Source organism: Cetorhinus maximus, chromosome 4 (genome assembly GCF_964194155.1).
Source record: "Cetorhinus maximus chromosome 4, sCetMax3.hap1.1, whole genome shotgun sequence".
Classification (NCBI taxonomy): domain Eukaryota; kingdom Metazoa; phylum Chordata; class Chondrichthyes; order Lamniformes; family Cetorhinidae; genus Cetorhinus; species Cetorhinus maximus.
The window spans coordinates 96,545,507-96,566,902 of NC_135882.1; the positions used below are offsets into that span (position 1 = coordinate 96,545,507).

The following is a 21,396-nucleotide window of genomic DNA, read 5'->3' on the forward strand; positions in this document are numbered from 1 at the left end:
TATCCTGTCAATGGCCTCAATTGGCCATTGACAGGTCGGCGGGTGGACAGCTGATTTCACTGTGCCCCTGCCTTCCTGAATATTTAAATGGGGCGGGATGACGCCGGGGGTTCCTCCCGATGTCATCCCGCATCACTTTCGCATTGGCGAGCAGGCCCCGCCCCCAACTCGCCAATGGCAAAATTCTGGCCATTGACATTATGAGCAATCTGATAATACACCCTTAGCATTTGAAGGATTAAATGATCAGTTTAATTTTCCCTTTCTATTCATAGCATGTTTTACTTTAACTTTATATAAACTGAGATAGCAAAGAGACTTTTGGAACAGTCCATATCTTCACTACACTGGTGTCAATTGCTAGGTTTAATATTAGTATTCCACTGCAGCACTTATTCAGTTTCTGGTTGATTCTATGGCTGGAATTTTCCAGCCCTTCCCATCGACGGGATCTTCCGGTCCCGCCAAAGTGAATGGATGTTTGAATGGCTCGCCCATTTTCTGACCCCGCCCCTGCTGCAACAGGGCTGGAAAATTCCACCCTATGTTTGTTACAAATCAAACAGTGTGCTACTCTTACATTCCTATTTAATATCTATTTGGTTTCTGTAAATATCTTTGTACCTGCTATGTCACTTAAACTAGAAAAATACTGTAAAGATTAGGAGGTAGGTTGAACTATAAATGTAATAAAGTTATTGCACTAATTTTAATGCATATTCACTTGTATCTGTTGCCAGCCAAACACTTTCCAAGTCCGGTGACTTCCTCCAGCCGACTGTCTAGTGCCTCTGTACAAAGCCCATGCCATTCCAGTATCTACAGTTACAGTCATGACACTGAAGCCACTCATATTGCAGCTGCAGCTATCCTCAACCTATCCACACGTTGTAGAGAGATGCCAGAGAACCTCTCCACAAAAGCACAAGATTTGTCAACTAAGGTGAGCTAGTATTTGCAAAATGGTCATTTGCACTGAAACTATCACCGAAGACCATAAAGCTAAGAGGTTTCTGAGGTAAGAAATGGAAATATAGCTACCATGAGCACATTCAGAGTATCCAGTGCTTCATTGAAACAATTGGAACTGGTATTATTCAAGTTAATTTGAGCTGTTAGATTGTAAATCATTGCCAAGTCAAAGCACTAAGATGAAAAGACAGACTGCATTGTTAAAGTGGCAGCTTCTAAATGAAAAGAATTTGTAAAACATGTTCTAATTCTCTGTAAATCCAGGGGTTAAGTGTTTGGTTCATTAACTTTGAATGTCATTATCGGTGGTAGGCCAGATGATTGGGAAAAGTTTTGGAAACCAGCAAAGGATCATTTAAAAAATAAAGAGGAAGAAATTGGGATATGAGAGAAAACCAGGAAGAAATATAAAAACAGACATTAATAACTTCTACAAGAATTGAAAAAGGAAAAACAGTAGTTAAAGTAAGCATTGGTCCCATAGAGGGTGAGACTGGGGAATAAATAATAGGAAATGAAGAAATGGCAGAGACTTTGAACAAGTATTTTCTATCTGTTTTCATTATAGGAGGCACAGAAAGCATCCCAAGAATGGTAGAAAATCAAGAGGAAATGGGGAGCTTAAAACAATCACTGTCACTAGAAAAGAAGTAATGGGAATACTAATGAATCTTAAGGCTGACATATCATCCAGCATCCTAAAGCCTAAAAAGAAGTGGCTGCAGAGATAGTATGGAAGCATTGGTTGTAATCTTCCAAATACCCTAGATTCTAGAGAAGTCCCAGCAAATTGGAAAACCACAAATGTAACACCTCTGTTCAAGAAAGGAAGGAGACAGAAAGCGGGAAACACAGACCAGTTAGTCTAACATCTGCAATTTGGAAAATGCTGGACCCATTAATAGAGAGGTGGTCGAAGGACACTTAGAAAATCATAATACAGGCAGAGTTAACATGGTTTTGTGAAAGGGAAATTGTGCTTGACAAATTTATTGGAGTTCTTTGAGGAAGTAATAAGCAGGGTGGATAAAGGGGAACCAGTAGATGTCGACCCAGTATAAGTTTTTGGAGGTGTTTAACCTCCAAATCCGTGAGCCTGCACTCACTCAATATTAATTTGTTCTCTTGAGACTTTAACCATTCAGGCAATAGTAGACAACTAGTGTTGTAATTCAGGAAATGTTTATTAAACAACAAAAGATAATATTTAATAAAGCCAGGCTGTGACTTTACTGGACCAAAGCAATTGTTGCTTCCCGGTTCACCCTAGGTAGCAAGGCGACATGTGGCCTTTTCTCGCTCTCTCTATTGGTTCTAGTCTTCTGCTCCCAGCTGATAAGCAGTCTCTTGTCTTCAGTTTTCAAATTCAGCGCAGCTGACAGCTCAAAGCTGGCGCTTGTTAACTCCTTCCAAGCCACAACCCATGTGCATGATTAGTGATGTTTCTGAACTCTGATTGGTTCCAGCAGCACATGATCAACCCTTGATTGGTTTAGATGGTGCGTGATGAGTTTCTGATTGTTTTCTTAAGGGTGATAAGTCATCTATTGATGTTATTTCCTGTTGGCTCCTGACTGGCCTTCTAATGTGTCAGCTACTTGTGGGACTGTGCCCATTATGGCTTTCCTGTTATTTCATTAAATTTTATGGCTTTCTACTGAGATAGTGGGGTGCCTTAAGATTTTCCTTTGTCAACTTATTTGATATAAGAAAATATGTGATGCCAAGCTCTAATGATTTAACATTTGGACTCATTGTTCCAAATGTATAATTGATGTATAGATATCCTGCGGAATTCTTATTATGGCAGGCGCCTATCAATATCTTTTGGTTATGGGAACTGCTTTGCTTGTATGGGTTTTTGCATTATCTACCAGTGCTTTGTGCAAGTTAATTAAAAATAATGAAAGAGCACAAATGGCACACAGCCTCAACTAATACAGAAGTTACAAAGTTTCTACATATATAAGATCTACACAAAGTACGTATAAGATCAATGCATAAAGATGATTGGTATGATAAAGTTGAGGTAGCAAGATATGCTTATAAAATACAGCATGACACATTCAGTTAATAGATGCTCCTAAGTAATTAAAGCCAAGAGAACTACAGTTACAAAAACTGATTACAGAACTTAACTCAGAACCAAAGAAAGTAACACATTGTGAAGGAAAGTGACTTTTTTTTTAAAGTGCTACAAGTGAAAAGACTAAACTAATCCTCAGGAGATAGGACTGAATGTTGAATACTTCACAGCTGTTTTCTTTTTGCACAATAGACCTTTCTAACTCCCCTCTGAGTCATAGGTATGAGCAACGCTGATAAGTTTTAGTTGCCAGGGAGTATGATGGTCCCAGACTCGGGCTGCTCAACCTTGCCTGACTTCACAGCACTTGTTCTGTGATAAAACCATAAAGATAAAGCAGTGGCTGTCATAGCATTTGTCCTGTAATTAAACCATAAAATATAGCTTTACAAAGTATAGCTTGGGACCATGTGATGTTTCTCGCTTGTCAAGTGAGGATGCAATTACAAACAAAGGATCAGTCACATGATGCAAGTGTTCTATATTGATTATAATTAAGCAGAATATCATATTGGGTTAATTGATCAATATACACATAACTGAACTACAAACTAATTGTAACTAATTATTAAACCTAGGGCGGAATCGTCTCAGATTTGCACTAAATGCGGTAGTGAGCAGGAGAAAGAACTTTTTCCCACTGGCCACAATGGCGGGTTTTCACGCCATATCGTCCCAATCCTGCCTCATTAATTATGCATTCCCGGGAAACACGCCGTTTCCATGGTTGGCGGGCTGTCATTTGCCCTCCAAGCCATCACCTCGCCGCTTCCACATGCTGGGTGCCATATTTAAAGTGCAGCCGCGTGCACAGGTCTCAGTGCTTCCAGCCCAGGACTGCTGCAGCAAAGGCATGGCCCTGAAAGGCAAGAAGATTGCAGCCTCCCATTTTAGTGACATGTCCTTTGAGCACCATCTGGATGCTGTGGAGTCCTGCCGTGATATCCCCTACCCCTGCTCAGACCACAGCGGGGGGCAGCAACATCACCAATCCGGCTTGGGAGGTGGTGACAGCAGTGGTCAATGACAATGCCCTGCAAAAGAGGACAGCCACCCAGTGCCGCAAAAGGATGAATGATCTCCTCCATTCTGCCAGGGTAAGTCACTCTTCTCATCAATCTCAACTCACACACTCACAAACCCATCACACATCCACAGGGATCTCACTCACTGCCGGTTCAAGAGACAGCACCATTCACTCTCTCACACACACCTTCATTGTCCTCATCCCATTCATGGGACCACTCACCACCCACACATGCCAGGCATACTTATCATCTGGCCAAGCAGTTTACACTCTCTCCATCTCTATTCATGCAGGACAAGCTGGCACACAACAAAAAGGAGAGGTCACAGGCGGGTGGAGGAATGCCTGAAATCAGGGTCCTCCTCGGCTTTGAAAATCGAGCCATCCAGCTGGCCAGCAACGATCTGGACCATTCCTGTGCTGATGATGAGGTCGGTGATGCTCTACCAAGTGAGGATCCAGCAGTGCAACATCCATCAGACAACCATGCTGTGAGTCACATCCCCTGTTCCGCAGTCCCCTGCCACGCACTAATTATCTTTCACAGGCACATCTGAGAAGCAGCCGATGGAGTCCACGACCCAGGGCCTCCAATCAAGACCCGAAGAAACCTCTGAAAAGGAATCTGAAGGCACCTTCATTGAAGACCCATCATAGTGCTCACTCACACCCCCTACCAGCGCAGAGACACACATCTCGGTGGGACCTAGCTTTGAAGAAGCCTTGGGATCACAGTCTGGTGAGCACGTCACACTTTCTGATCCACAGCAGGTGGAAGCAGAGGCTTCCCAGGTCCCCGGCACTCGGAGGACGGCTGGAGGCCAGAACTCTGCTGAGTCCAAGTCAGATGTCGAGCCTCTGGACTCAGTCATACTTCAGTTGCTGGATCTACAAAGGCAAGCTCGGGAACATCAGGAAGGGATGTGCGCTGTAAGATTGCAAGGCATGATGGAGGAGTCTGACCGCCTTCAGTCTGAGGTAATAGCGCCAGCATGCCAACACACTGAGGTCAACACTGGTAGGATGGTGTCTGCCATGTAGACCTTGGTCTAGGCCAACGGCCCTGCATTGCTGCATGGGCTGAATTCCATCGCTGACGACATAGTTGGCCTCCAACAGCGTGTGCGCAAGTGGGGTGCAGGGCTGTGCGATCTCACTCCAGCTACCCCTGCTCCTCAAGGAGCCAGCCAGGCATCCATTGGGAGGAGAGTCAGCTGGTGCATATCCCGGGGCCATCCACTCAGGTAATTCCAGGAGTGTCCGGCCCATCGAATCCCCTCTTCCTGTGACCCCAGCAGCTCGAACGCCACTGGCCGAGGAGGGTGCCACTGCCACACAGCAGGACCCCGAAAGCAGGCCAGGACCCTTCAGGTCTCAGCCCTCCAGAGGACGCCTGTCAAGGTCATCACAGACAGGGCATAGCAGTTAGCAGGCTGCCTCCACCTACACTGTGAATGTCAGGGGGGCACCCTGATGTAGCAGCAGGGTTGGGAAGGTTAAGAAGATGTAACTCTTTCTAGTCAAAACAAATAAACTAAATTAACAAAATCAAGGGACAAATTAAAAGGCAGCCCCTTGACAGGTGCCTGGCTTCCCTTGGGTTACACGGAAGTTCAACACGGCGCAAGGGTTCCCTCTGAACAGAGTGTGCGCCCAGAACCGAGTTGTGTACAGGCGGCGCACACCGGCTGGCTGTAAGTTCCGTGTGAGCACCGAAAGCCATAATGTTTCACCTGGGCACGGGTGTTAATCACTTGTACATAATGTTCACCATTGTAAATAAACTCCCAAGAATGTCTCTCTGCCTATGGCTCCTTGTTATGATGAGCAGTGTTCGTGTCACTCAGATGTGAAATCTTGGTCCCTGCACAAGATAAAGGCAGGTGTCTCAGTCCAGGGCCTCTTCCCTGTGCTTTGTGCAACCTTCAGACCAAAGTGATTGTCTGGCTTCACATTCCACACCATTAGTGATGCCTGCACCTTGATGGTGCTTGACATTCTGCCAGAGTACCGTGGGCAGGCATCACTGAGTTCTGTCATTCTCTCTGTGTGCTCTCAGCAACTTTCAGGTGGGGCTGGCCCCCATCTCTTCAGCATCAGTGACCAGTGACTCTGTGCTCCTGAAGGGCTCAGGTGCTGAAGGCAGACAAAGGATCAGATGCTTTTAAAGTTTCATGACTGCATCTCTATGATATGACCCTGATCACAGAGCACAAGTGAGCTACCGTCGGCCAGACAGGAGTCAGACATTCTCAGAGGCTGTGTGAAGGTCTATGGAGTGTCCTCACTGCATGTTGTCATCATCCTCCTGCAGTCAAGCAACTATTACAGCCTCCAGTGTGTGTCAATACAGGAGCATTATTACAGGGGTATGTGCGTGCTATCAGCCAGGCTGGAGTCAAACCTTCATAGATGCAATGTGAGAATCTATGGTGTCTCCTCACTACATGTCATCATCATCCTCCACAAATCTAGCAGCTATGAGGGCCTTCCAAGCACACCTGCCTTGTCTGGCTAGTGTACTGGCCTCATTATCTTCATCGCCACCTTTCAGGGTCTCCTGACACTCATCCCCGTCGGCGTCCTCCTCAACGGAAGAGATGTGCAGCTCCTCCTCAGCCAGCTCCTCTCCCTGTTGCAGCAGCAGATTGTAAAGGACACAGCAGGCGACAATGATGCATGACATCCTCTGCAGACTATATTGCAGAGCTCCACCAGACTGGTCCAGGCACCAGAATAGCATCTCCATCATCCTAATGGTCTGCTCCACCATATTGCGAGTTGCAGCATGAGCCTCATTATATTTTCGCTCTGCTGCAGTCTGAGGCCACTGCACAGGTGCCACCAGCCACTTCCTCTGCGGGTAGCCCTTGTCCCTAAGGAGCCAACCCTGCAGCCTCCATGGACCCTGGAAGACGTCAAGGATCTGAGACCTGCTAAGGATGTAGGAGTCATCGGCACTCCCTGGGGACCATGCACAGACCTGCAGGATGCATTTGTGGCGGTCGCACACCAGCTGCACATTCAGTGAGTGGAAGCCCTTGCGGTTAGCATAGTTGACCCCTTGTTGCCATGGAGATCTGAGCGCCACATGAGCGCAGTCGATGGCATCCTGCACCTGTAGGAAACCTGAGATCGGGACAAATCCCAACACTCTTGAATCCTTGCTTTCCTGGTCCCAGGCGAAATGCACAAAGATGTGTCTGTGACTTTATGGATGCATTTGTGGAGGGAGGTCACCTGTGGATCCCCAAAAGGAGCCACTGGCATAAAAATTGAGCGTCATGGTCACTTTCATAGCCATGGACAGCGGATGCCCTCCATGTCCCCATGGCGCCAAACCCTGCAGCAGTTGGCAGATGTGACTGACCAGTTCCCTAGGCATACCCGTGCAGTCTCTGGCAACACTGGTTCTCGGACATCTGCAGGAATGAAAGGCGGCGTCCAAAGACCATGGGTCTAGATAGATGCTGAACAGTGAAGGCTCGCTGTGCTCTTCAGCAGTGTGTGCAGGAGCCCAGCCGCCCCTTCCAGAGGGTGCTGCACCTCCCACAGCCCAGCCAGGCACCTCCATCGTTCTCTCCTCCATCGTCTCCACTCTTCGTATGCCAAGGGGCATACAGCTAGGTCGCTAGGCTCCATGCTCCTGATGTAGTCCTTCTGCAGGATGAAAGAGAGGGTGCATCGGTTAGCTTGTGTGCACTAAGATCCTCTCTTGGATGGCAAGAATTTAGTGCACCACATGGCTGCCCACCTCCGCTCCACTCCACCTGACCGATTGGCGGCAGCCTTGCCCACTGGCCTGCATGTTGTGCTCTCAGCTCAGGTGCAGGCATTCTCCTAACCTGCACTGCAAGGCTTCACTGTTAGCTTAAACCATGGGGGAGGCTGGCCCAAACCGGGATGATGACATTGCAAGGGGCTGTGAGCGCCTCCGCCAGTGACTGCTCCATGGCCAGCTTTAGCAAGGAGATTGTACAACTTGCACAGTTGTCCAACTGTTGCGCAGTCCACTAAAACGCTCATTAATTTTCAGTCTGTGGCAAAGGAGGTGAAAACTCAGGAGCAATTTCAGGTGGCAATTTCATGCCGCTGTGTTGCTTGAGTGGGCAGATAAGCTGGAGGCGCAATTCCAAGCATGTCAATGCGGCTGCGCCTGAACTGTCTCAGCTGTGGAGGAATGGTCACTTTATACAAGGATTCCCTAATGCATGGCCGCTTCCCTCCCCCCACCATGCACATGTTTGTGTGCTTGCATCAATCACAGTGCAGCCCTTGCCCCCCACAATTTGTCTCAACTTTGAAGTCCAACAGGTGACCCTGGTGAGAGCTGTGCAACATTACCGTGCACAACCTCCGAGTTCCCCTCAAAGTGCAGCTCACCCAGGTGCATGCTTTATATGTTGTGAAAACGCCGATGTGCCCAGATGATCCAGTGTTGAGGATGACCTGGCGAGCTGGGCTTATAATGATTTGTAGATGTGTTACAATGAGGTTTGCGATGTCTGACAGCAGGAAACGTGGCCTGCCATTGACGGGCAGAGCAGACAATTACAAACTGGTTTCACGACACCGTGAAACCGATTTTTGGCCTTCTCGCCATATTGTCCGTTCACGCCGATCTACACGCCCAACACCAGTGGGTACAGAAAATCCCACCTCTAAACTTTCCTACACCAAATCTTCTGGTTTCTGGATTGTCAGAGACCAGACGTACCACGGAAGGTGCAAGTCAGGACCCTGCAGAAGTGCTAATTCATGGACCTACGGCGGAATTGCCCGGTACGTTTAAACTTCTGATGGGCAATTCCCTGCTGCCCGGAACTCTGTGGAAATGTCTTTGACTCTCCGTGTGACTTTGAAAGCTACCCAGGAGATCTAACACATGGGTAACTCCACAATCCATCCCTCCATCACCCGTCTTTCCACCCGACTAACCCCGATCCACCGACTGCTCTCCCAACCACCCTACTACATCCCCCAACCAGACATGACTACTTGATGACCCCATCGACCAGACTATACCCCCTACCGAACCCAACTACCCCTGACCCTACCCAACCCAACTAGCACCCAACCACCCAACTAGCCCCCAAGCCAACTACCACATGACCACCCTACTGCCCCATATGACCAGACCCAACTACCCTTACAAGGCGATTGCACACCGGCCGGACTTGATTACCCCAACCAGACCTGAAAACCCCACAGACTACACCCCCAACCACCTGATTACTCCACTAGCTCGACCTGACTACCCGACTAATCCCCTGGCCATACTTGACTACCGATGCGAGCTAACTACCCCACTATGCAACCCAACTGCCCCCTCCTGACCAGACATGGCTACCCCCAACCACCAAACTACACCCTGACCATGTAACTACAAACTCATCCACCTACCCACCTCATCCAGCACACCTGCCACACACACTCGCCTACCTCCCAACCACACCCACCTACCCACGTACTCACTCATCCATAATGAGGCTTGGCCTCATTAATAAGGAGCCCAGACATCCATTAGTCTGTTGAAACAGTTGCACCAAAGGGAAAACATTGCTTGATTGACACCTCTTTCTCTGTGATCTATTCTGTCAATTGCACACTGTTTATTTACACAAGATAAAGAGGTGGCAAGTGCTTGTAGTTTCTGCTGTTGAAACTTTAAAATATAGATGATTAACAATTTTATAGGGCTGTAGTAAAATAAGTTTTTTAAAGAATGTTATGAATGAATGACTTTCCACGCATGTTATTGTTACTATGGGGTTTATTGGTTCTGTACAGAGTTTATACTGGGTGAATGGGCATGGAAGTGCCATAGTTTGACATGGAGAGCATGAGGGGCCTAGGAGGGGATGGGAAGTGGTGGGGCATATGTTGGCGTGGAGGGTATGAGAGGCAATGGGGGTGGGTGGAGGGCATCAATTGGCATGGAGGGAATGGGGACATGAGGTGGCATGAGTTGGCATGGATGGTGCACGGGGAGTATGTGGGAGGTGTGAGCGGTGGGAGCAAGAGGGCTGCTTTTTGTTGTATTATTAGGATGGGATGAAGTTCCAGAGCACTGAGGCTTTTAACTAGCTTGCCTTGGTACCCAGAAGCCCAGTGGCTACCTCCAAACTCTTTACAGGGGCAGCAGGCCCAACTCCAGTTATTACCCCAGCACCCCTATCCTTCACTCACAAGAAAAATCCCTCCTTTGCAGGTACTTTCTCCCAAGACGGGCACACCAAGCCAGGAAATTTCCCAACTTCTGCTACCCTCTAGGATGAAAATCCAGCCCAATGAGCCTGCATTAAGGGAATGGGCAAAAAAATTGCCAGATGGAATATAATGTGGGAAAATGTGAGGTTATCCACTTTGGCAGGAAGAATAGAAAAGTAGATTATTATTTAAATGGCGAGAGACTGCAGAATGCAACAGTACAGAGGGATCTGGGTGACCATGTACATGAATCACAAAAAAGTCAGCATGCCGGTATAGCAAGTAACTAGGAAGGCAAACAGAATGTTGGCTTTTATTGCCGGGGGTTGGAGTAGATAAGTAGATAAGTCTTGCTACAACTATTCAGTGCACTGGTGATATCACTCTTAGAGTATTGTGTACACTTTTGATTACCTTACTTAAAGAGGTATGATAAGTCCTCATTTAATGTTGCTTCACTTAACATTGTCTCACTTTAACATCATTAGTAAAGTAGTGTCAGTATATCCATTTAATGTTCTCAGTTTCACTTTAACATTCTTTGCCACAGACTTCTCTTCTGTGGCCTGCCTGCTCACAAACCTTTCCCTCAGCACTTCAGCTCTCACCCTCAGTCCCTCTCCACCCACACCCCAACACCCTGCTGCCACCCTCACCTCCCAGCATTGCATCCTGCCCTTGGCTCCCGAGCCTTGCCTCCTGCTCTTTCTCCCTGGCCTCATCTCCTGAGCCTTGCTCCTGGGCTTCGCCTCATCTCGCAGGCTTTGCCTCCAATTTTACTCGCCGGACTTACCTCTCTTCCCGGGCCTTGCCTTCCACTCGCTGTTCCTACCTTAGGCCCTGGGAGTTGTTCTTCTTCTCCTTGCCGCTGGCTGCACTCCTGTCTTCGTTCCTGACCTCGCCGTGCTGAACTCCTGTGCTCCATCTAGTGGCAAAATGTGCTCAGTACAGGGGGAGATGATGGCGTAGTGGTAACACCACTACACTAGTAATCCAGAGGCCTAGGCTAATACTCTGGGAGTATGGGTTCAAATCCCACAATGGCAGCTGGTGGAATTTGAGTTTATTAATAAATCTGGAATATAAAGCTAGTCTCAGCAAAGATGACCATCTGGTTCACTGATGTCCTCTAGGGAAGGGAATCTGCCAGATGTGGCTCCAGACACTTAGTAATGTACTTGACTCTTAACTGCCCTCTGAAATGGCCCAGCAAGCAACTCAGTTCAAGGGCAATTAGGGATGGGCAACAAATGTTGGCCTTGTCTGTGATGCCCACATCCCATGAAAGAATGAAAAAAATGGTAGTTCTACTTTAGCTGATTACTGCACTGACCAACTTCTGACCAAATTGATCAACCTGAAAGTATGGTGAATGTATTTATATTGTATTGTACAGTATTTATTTTATATTTAGTGATGTATTTCATTTTGCACATTGATGCACAGTACGGTACAGTGTTTCAACTTGTAGATTATTTTATCCGGGTAAGAAATGCACAAAGGAACATAACTCTGGCTTTAACATTGATTCCTATGGGAACCTATGATTCACTTAAAATTGTTTCACTTAAAGTCACGATTTTCAGGAACACAACCATAATTTTAAGTGAGGACTTACAGTGCATACTTATATTGGAAGCAGTTTAGAGAAGGTTCACTAGGCTAACTCCTGGGATGAGGGGGTTGTCTTATGTGGGAAGATTGAACAAAATTGTGCACAAGACTCATTGGAGTTTCAAAGAATGAATGGTGATCTTATTGACACAAAAAAGATTCTGAGGAGACTTCACAGAGTAGATGCTGAGAGGATGTATTCAGTCACTGGAGATTCTAGAATGAGGTGACACAGTTACAAAATAAGGGTTCTTCTTTAAGATGGGGATGAGGTGGAATTTCTTCTTGCAGAGGGTTATTAGTGTTTGGAATTCTCTTCCTCAAACAGCAGTGAAGACAGTGTCAATGAATATATTCAAGGCTGAGTTAGACAGATTTTTGATTGACAAGGGAGTCACAGGTTATGGGGGCAGACAGGAAAGTGGAGCTGAGGCCAGAGTCAGATCAACCATGATCGTATTGAATGAAAGAGCAGGTTCAAGGGGCAAAATGGCCTACTCCTGTTCCTATTTCTTATGCTCTTACATTTATATACAGTAATTTCCTGGTTTAGATGTCAACCAGAGAAATAGATGTAAATGTATAAAATATGTAAATCATATGGAATACGTATTTGTTTGAATCATGTTCTCAAAACTATAAGTTACTATGATGATGCTTTTTTCTGAATACATGAAAAATATTTATAAAATTACTAACATCATAATTGTGAAAATTAATCTGATTAGATGATTGCCGAATGCCCTCAATCTGACCTAATGAAGTTTTCTCTTGCCACTGCTGTCCCTTAAAATTTCAGCAGCAGAATCGCTCTACATTGTCCAGACAGAGTGAATCAGTGAAACATAATCATATTTTCTCTGAGTTTTCAATGAAACAAATATTTATGTTGTGTACTTTAGTATCAGTATGGTTTGTAACCATAAACTTCATGTTTCCAGCATCACTTTTGTGCTAAATATTTATTTTTTAAATCAACTAAGCCTTTCCAAGCACTTACATTAATACTTTAGTTGTTGGGACATGCCAGAATCCGCAATAAAAATAGTATTTTTAGACCTTTATTAAAAGATTAAAGATTGTCTACAATCTTTAAGAGTTGTCAGAGCTGGTCATTAACTGAAATTACTGGATTACTTTTGCATTTGAAGTAACAGGGCAAAAGCTACAACACTAAACTGCCAATTGCTGTTCTGCAAAATAGCCTTCAAAGTAATGCAACCTCTTTATTACAGTATAGTAGATCACATATGTTTCAATTAATAACAGTTGTTGGCCTTTTTTAATACAGAACACAGACATAGAAGTGGATGAAAATGGGACACTTGATTTAAGCATGAACAAGAATAGGAACCGAGACAAGGTTGCCACTGTCATTTCTGCAGTAACCACACCGGAATCTCCCCCCTCATACCTAAACAGTATCTTGATAACACCTCAGTACTACCAAGCGTTGTGTGAACAAGAAGGATGGGATGCACCTGTCAACTACACTAAAGCACAGTTACATAAGGAAGAGAAGAAAGAGGTAATTCATGAGGATTTCTTTTTGATAATTTATGTAAGCCATGCATAAATGTGACTTTTGCACTTTTGTGTCAACTAAATTTGAGCTGTTAACAGAATTATGTTTGCAAATAATTGTTGGAGTGACTCTGTGATCGTTTAATCCGAGTGGTGCTGGTAGGGGCCCAACTCTGGAAATTACATCTGCAATCCATTATTTTTCATCTATTCATTTTCCCAACTTCCCTGGGAGCTCTACTTTCCACAGGAGGTGCAGGATTGCAGAATTGTCCTTTTTTAAAAAAATGTACACATTTGCATATCAAATTAAATTGTAGCATGTGGGGCCAGAAATTACTACATAGATAATGGTGAGATTAATTGCACTAACTGTTATTTATGCACAGCTCAGACAGCAACTTTAAAATGAGTGCAGATACACAGTTAAAAGCAAAAATCTAGGAGTTGCTATCTGAGATGCACTACTCTTCGTTATCCTGTGTAAAAACAACATCTCACAAACTGTTTCATCATTCGAAGGCATTGTAAGCATGAGGTTCCAGTACTTATGTCGTAGATATGGACTAAACTCATCACAGAAAGTTTGGGCTGGTCCATTTCACCCTAAGTACCCTTTTTTAATAACATGACAACCAATCTTTCCGACATTGGAAGTTAGCTTTTACAAGTGTAAAGTCCCATTCATTCTGCTTTTAATTGTTGCTAAATATTGTTGAAAAATATTTTTCTTTTACTTTCTGTCGCTTTTTCTTTTTCTCATAAACAAATCTTTTTTTCGCTTTCCTTATTTTGCTTTGATATTGAATTAAGCATTCTATCTTGCATTTCCTGTTCATTAATTATTGTTCAACCTGATTGGTTGAGGAAATGCACCATTGCTTGCCCCCTAAAGATCCCATATCCCCTGTAGGAGGCACTGTTTCAAAGTCTTTTTAAAAATTCTTTCATGGGATGTGGGCGTCACTGGCAAGGCCAGCATTTGTTGTCCCTCCTTGATTATCCTTGAACTAAATGATTTGCTAGGCCATTGCAGAGGGCATTTAAGAGCCAGCCACATTGCTGTAGGTCTGGAGTCACATATAGGCCAGACGAGCAGGGAAGGCAGATTTCCCTCCCCGAAAGACATGAGCGAACCAGATGGGTTTTCCAATCTCAATGATGGTTGCAATGGACACCATTACTGAGACTAGATTTACATTCAAGGTTTAAAATTGAATGTAAATTCCACCAACTGCCATGGTGAGATTTGAATCCATGTCCAACAGCATTCGCCTGGACCGCTGGATTACTAGCCCAGTGACGTTATCACTCCATGCCACCATTTTCCCCCTAACTTGCACACTTGTACTTGCAGAAACTTGCTGTGCAAAAAGCTCATGGAAATTAAACATGTCAGGGCAAGTCTAATGGGCAACAGATGCTGTTCCTTTGTTGGTTATAAAGCCTGTCCACCATCTACAAGGCTCAAGTCAGGCATGTGATGGAATACTCTCCGCTTGTCTGGATGAGTGCAGCACCAACAACTCTCAAGAAGCTTGACACCATCCAGTAAAAAGCAGCCCACTTGATTGGCACCCCATCAACAAACATTCACTCCCTCCACCACCGACACACAGTGTCAGCAGTGTGTACCGTCTACAAGATGCACTGCAGGAACTCACCAAAGCTCCTTAGACAGCACCTTCCAAACCCACAATCACTACCATCTAGAAGGGTAAAGGTAGCAGATGCATGGGAACACCAACACCTGGAAGTTCCCCTTCAAGCCACTCACCATCCTGACTTGGAAATATATCACCATTCCTTCACTGTCACTGCGTCAAAATCCTGGAACTCCCTCCCTAACAGCACTATGGGTGTACTTGCACCACAGGGACTGCAGCGGTTCAAGAAAGCAGCTCACCACCACCTTCTCAAGGGCAATTAGGGATGCGCAATAAATGCTGGACTAGCCAGCAATGCCCATATCCCATGAATGAATAAAAAAAATTCAGCCCAATATGTTTCTATGATAGTTACAAGGTTAACACTACTAATATTCATCAATGATACTACAATGATGTTCTGTTTACGTAGAAAGAACGCAGACCTAATTATCAAGCAGAGTTCCACGTTTTACGCTAATACCTACTTTTTGTTAAAATTAAATAAGAGGGGTAATTTTACTCTTCTCTTCATATTTTTCATATGGCATAGTGAGATTACCAAATTGCATCAAGTTTGGATTGGTAAATTGGGCTGGATTGATTTCCAGTGATAACAGGACCTGGATTTGTCTTTTCGAGGAGACATTGAACTGAGGCCCAGTCTGCCCTCTCAGTCTTATTCATCCATCACCCTTGTGCTCCCTGACCCACATTGGCTCCTGGTTAAGCAAAGCTTCAATTTTAAAATTCTCATCCTTGTTTATGAATTCCCTCCATGGCCTCACTCCTCCCTTCCTCTGTAATCTCCTGCGATCTGAGATATTTGCACTTTTCCAATTCTGGCCTCTTACACATCCCAATTTATTTGTTCCACCATTGGCGGCTGTGCTTGCAGCTGTCTGAAATTTCCACCCTAAACATCTCCCTCTCTACCTACTTCTCTTCCTCCTTTAAGATACTCCTTAAAACCAAACCCTTTGACCAAGTTTTTGATCATCTGCCCTAATATCTCCTCATGTTGCTTGGTGTCAAATTTTGCTTGATAACATTCATGTAAAGCACCTTAACTTTAGGGACATTAATGGCACTGTATAAATACAAGTTGTTGTTCTGGTACTGCTCTTAAATATATGAAGGAATACTTTCTAAAGCATTTTTTTTAATTTCTAAAATTTCTAACTTTTTAATTTTTAAAAGACAGTTTAAGCATTTGCACTGGTTCAGGTTAGGTTTCGCATTCGGTGGTAAGCTAATGAGCTTGAGTAGAAACTCAGGAGGAAAAAAGCACTCTGCAAATCAATTGCAATTTTGGGCAATAATTTGCGCCCAAACTGCCAATTATGTCCAGACTGGAAACTCTACCATATCTGTTTATTTATTATTTGATTTGATGTGATCACAGAAAGAAGATATTGGCTCAGAGGAAGGAATGGATGAGAGGAGATACCCTGGTGAGGTTACTATTCCAAGTTCTCAGTCCAAAATTCTGAGCAAAGACTCAAAGAAAGAGCTCATAACGTAAGTTACAGCTCACCATACATGACTTACCTGAAGTGTACAACAACTTGCATCCATCATTTAATAAACATATGAAGATTGCAGGTTGCAATAATTAATGGAGCAATTTGTCTTTGGGTGGCAGTGTAAAGTGGGTAAAAGCGAATTAGCAACTGTTTTTTTTAAATTTCCATTGAAGTCAAATGGAAATTAGGGGAGTTTTAATTCATTCTCACCCATTTTACAGTGTTGTGCATCAACCTCATTGAATGATTTGACAAAGCAAGAGAGCTGGGGAGGAAGAGAAAAGATTTCAAATCTTATATCAAAAAAAAAGATACTGCACACATGTAATCTCCTCTTGTGTGTGACATTTTTATTCTAATCTTCTATTTAGATACCTTCCTGCTGAGCAGGAATATGATACCTTTGTGTCCTCATTAATATTATAATGATATGTGAATGGAATGAAAACTTGCTTGAGTGCACCTTTGCATTATTCTATGCATTATTGAATTTGTTTTAATGCTCCATACACTAAAGATGTTGCAGTATGCCAACTTAAGTATTCATTTTAATGGAAAAATACAATATTGCAAACCAAGAATCATCCAAGAAAATGTTAGTTTCTTTTGTCCACATGCATATTCCATCAGTGTGCCAGATATTTTGCATTTCCCATTTACTCCTGTCTCCTCTACATTTATCAATGTCCTACAGATTGCATTGTATTGATGCTCACAGTTCCTATTTTTTCCATGTGCCATAGTTGAAATGCTTACATCTCCTCCATATCCTTTGATGAAGCGGGAAAAGTCTTGTTTCTTTCATTTCTTCATTTACTTTCAGTAGTTTAATTGACAGAGGTCACCTCTTAGCTTTAATCATAGAATCATGAAAGATAACAAAACAGAAGGGGACCATTCAGCCCATCATGTCCAGGCTGGCTCTCTGCAAGAGCAACTGGTTCTACTATCAACTCTTCATTTATTACCTCTTCACTCATGATCTCAACTGAAACTCCACAACTCAATTGATAAAGTTACTTTCAAGAAGATGAGTTACCTATGTGTCAAACACTTCTTTTCTCTTCAACAACTCTTAACTCTCAATGAAGCCTAGTTCTGTCTCTGTGCCCCAGACTTGGATTAGCAGAGCGTTTGAAGGATTAAATACAAGATTGAAAAAATATCATACATGGAATCATACCTGACTAGTATACTGACAAAATAAATAGGTAAAAAGTGTTTGCAAAAGTACCTAACATAACTCTGCAGCACTGCCATGTCACAAATCATGCTGTGCTATGAAATTATGGGTATCGCTGTAGTTACACAAGTAGTGTCATGAGATCTTTTATGTCTACCTGAGAGGGCAGGTAGATGAGTTGAAAGGAAACTCTGGGCCCCAATCAACTGGTATATTAAGCTCACTATACAGAACAGTTGATTTAAATTCAGTTCTAATGCTAATTTGCATTCATCTTTCACCAGCACAGGATAAACAAGTTTCAAGACTGACACTTTCATGATGGAATCCTGTCAGGTGCCATCTTTCAAATGAAATGTTAAACTAAGGACCTTTGTGCTCTCTCAGGTAGACATAAAAAGATCCAATGACACTACTTGAAGAAGAGCAGGGGAGACATCCCGATGTACTGACCAATATTAATCCCTCCACCAAAATCATCACGAGGTGAACAGATTATCTAGGCATTATCTCATTGTTGTTTGTGGGACCTTGCTATGTGGAAATTGTCTGCTGTATTTCCCTACAAAAGTGACTACATTTCAAAAGTACTTCTTTGACAGCAAATCACTTTACAATGTCGTAAGGTCAAGAAAGGAATTACATAAATGCAAGTCTTTTTTTAAAATTATTTACTTGCTTCAAACTGCCTTCTGATTCCTAAGAGTACTATTAATTATTGTGAAGATATCGCTAGAAACCTTTGCCAAAATTTTCTGCTGCTTGTATACATAGGAACCCTCCTAACATATGTACAAACATACGAATTAGGAGCAGGAGTAGGCCATTTAACTACTCAAGCATGCTCTGCCATTTGATTAGATCATGTCTAATCTGATTGTGGCCTCAACTCCAGTTTCCTTCCCACCCCCAATAACCTTTGACTCCTAATTTACAGGTTTTTTTTTCCCCCTTTTCAGAGTGTAAAATAACAGCTAAGGGATAACAAACACTCTATGTAATAACTGGTTACAAAAGCTTTCCTGCAGAATGTCAAAAAAAATCTTTTTTTGAGAGCTTGGAATTGTCCTCTAAACACAATAATAAGATGTCAAATTACAATTCAAGATGTAACTCTGAGTAGCGAAATCAAGTCATAGCCACCTCTCCTAAATACATAGGCATGGATATTGTTGACTTAAATAATCTACTTTGGAAGCCTGGAGCTGCTGTTATTGTTGCTAGAGCTGTTAATTTAACTGTCTTTTTTCTTATGCTCTTTCCTAGTTGCCCAACTCCAGGATGTGATGGTAGTGGCCATGTAACTGGAAATTACGCATCACACCGCAGGTATTTAAAGCAGTTTTCCTCACTCCCAAACAACTATAAGAACCACGAATTTGTTTAAATATAAACCAATGATACTTTAGCAGGCTTTTTATTGCAATGTGTAGTTACATTGTTGTGGTTTCACATTATTGGTTTCATTGTGCAGGTGCCAGAGGTGCTTATGTTTGAGCTGAAGTTTATCTTCTTTGTGAGAGAGTTAGGTTTTCAAAACAGATTTTTTTAATGCACACAGGATGCAGTTGCACATTCACTTTGCATCGTTGCAAAACAGTTTCCATCTGCAGCGATATAGGGCTTGATTTTCACAGAGTCTCCATGACTCCACGGAACTTTAAAAATGGCGGATAAGACCTGACTTCATGATTCCCACCCCCATTCCTGGTGCCTACAATTTTCGCTAGCAAAGGAGAAGGTATTGGACCTGCATTCCCGACCTGACTGGCTCCACTGCAGGGGTAAGTGTCTCTTACCTCCCCATAATTTTGGTGGAGTGAAACCCGCTTCTCAAGGACTCCTGCATGCATAATGAGGCTTGGCTGAAAGCCTAGACTTCCATTAGTTTGCTGAAACAGGTGCACACAAGGGAAAATAGACTGCTAGATTGACAGGATTTTTTTTTAGATCTATTTTGTCAAAGGCTGGAATTTTCCAGCCCCATTGACGTCGGTGGGTGTGAGCGGACAGTATGACAAGGAGGCCAAATATCAGTTTCACGCCGTTGTGAAACAAGTTTGTGATCGTCCGCTCTACCCATCAGTGGCGGGCCACCTTTCCTGCCACTGGACATCAGAAACCTAACTTCAATGCACATGCATCTCATCATCTTGCCTGCTTGCCAGATTCATTTGCCTACGTCAAATTTACAGCCCAGGTCGGCAGGAAAACAGGCCGGCTCAGAACAGGTCTTGACAAGTGTGACGTGCAGAAGTTGGGACTTACTATTAGGGCCTTGCTCAGATCGCGGACATCTGAGCAGCAGAAGATGCTGGAGCCTGACAGCTACTGGACCCGGGAGGAACACCTGCATCACATGCTGGGCAGATTCTCATGGACATGGCTCTGCCGCGAAGCAGCTCACGGAAGGTGGGAGGTCTCCATTGATGCCCGAGGTCTGCTTCGGGACATAACAGCCTAGACCATGAGCTGCTATGGATGATTATCAAGGGGTGGAGAGGAAGGTCCAGCTGTGAGTGGGAGAGGAAGGTGTACCGGGGTGGGGATGGGGGTGGGAAAGGAAGATCTAGGTTTGACTGGGAGAGGAAGATGTACTGTGGGGTTGGTGAGGTTGAGAGGGAGAATGAAGGTTCCAGGTGAGGGAGTTGATGTTGGGAGTGGGGGGGAACGAAGGTGTCAAGGGGAGGTGAGTTTGGGAATGCAGGAACAAAGATGCGGAGTGAGATGGGGAGGGAGGGAACGAACGTGTTGAGAGGTGAGGCTGGGGAGGGATGGAGGGAGTACGGGGGGAGGAAGGTATAATGGGGAGAATGCAGTAATTGGAGATGTAGGTATATGGGGAAGGAAGGTGTAAGCAAAGGAGTTTGGAGGGAAGAAAGACTTTGGAGGAGGGGATGGTCTTCAGTGGGAGGAAGGAGTTTGGAAGGGGGAAGGACTTTGAGGGGGAGGAACGTATTCGGAAGTGGGAAGGAATCCAGGGGGAGGAAGGAGTCTGGAGGGAGGAGAGAATAAGGGTGGAGGAGGGAGTAAGTTGGGGGATGTCCTGGTGAACATGTAAGGAAAGGGTCTGTGGAGTCAATGACTTCCTCCTGGGGAGGGAACTGGGGGTGGGGGTGGTGGGAGGGAATGGTGAGTATGAGAGAGGGCAGAGTGAGCCGGAAGGATGGGTGGGTGAGGGTGCAACAGTAGCAGTAGAAGGGACAGCAACGGTGGTTGTTGGGGACTCGGAGGCAGACATGGACCCTGGGGGTGGGAAGGAGGAGGTCAAGGAGATGAATATGGATGGCGGTGGGATTTTCAGGAATGTGCACGTTCACCTGGGCATCCTGGAAAGAAAAGGTTTCTGGTTAGTAGGTGACAGTGGGGAGGCAGAAGGTGATGCCAAGGAGGTCAACAGTGATGGGGGAAAGGACATAGGTGACTGAGGGAGGGGAAAGGATAGGGGTGCTGAGAAGAAACCTTAATACAAGCATGTTTTTGAAATTGAAAGTGAGAGGAGCCTTGTGTTGGATGGGCACAGGGCTGCATGGGAGTGTGATCAGTGGGTGGGCGGAGATGCAGGTCGGCTCAGATGGACAACTGAAAGCAAACCCCAGCAGGCAGCA

General features: G+C 44.5%; 1 protein-coding gene across 1 annotated transcript in view; it reads left to right on the forward strand.

The window, feature by feature from the left end:
- The window catches only part of st18 (ST18 C2H2C-type zinc finger transcription factor), a 412,589-nt gene that overhangs the window by 352,846 nt on the left and 38,347 nt on the right, over positions 1–21,396 (forward strand). Inside the window, exons 12-15 of the mRNA XM_078540528.1 lie at positions 741–943; positions 13,201–13,437; positions 16,485–16,600; positions 19,055–19,117. Coding sequence (XP_078396654.1) covers positions 741–943; positions 13,201–13,437; positions 16,485–16,600; positions 19,055–19,117 — 619 coding nt within the window. The remainder of the gene's footprint in view (positions 1–740; positions 944–13,200; positions 13,438–16,484; positions 16,601–19,054; positions 19,118–21,396) is intronic.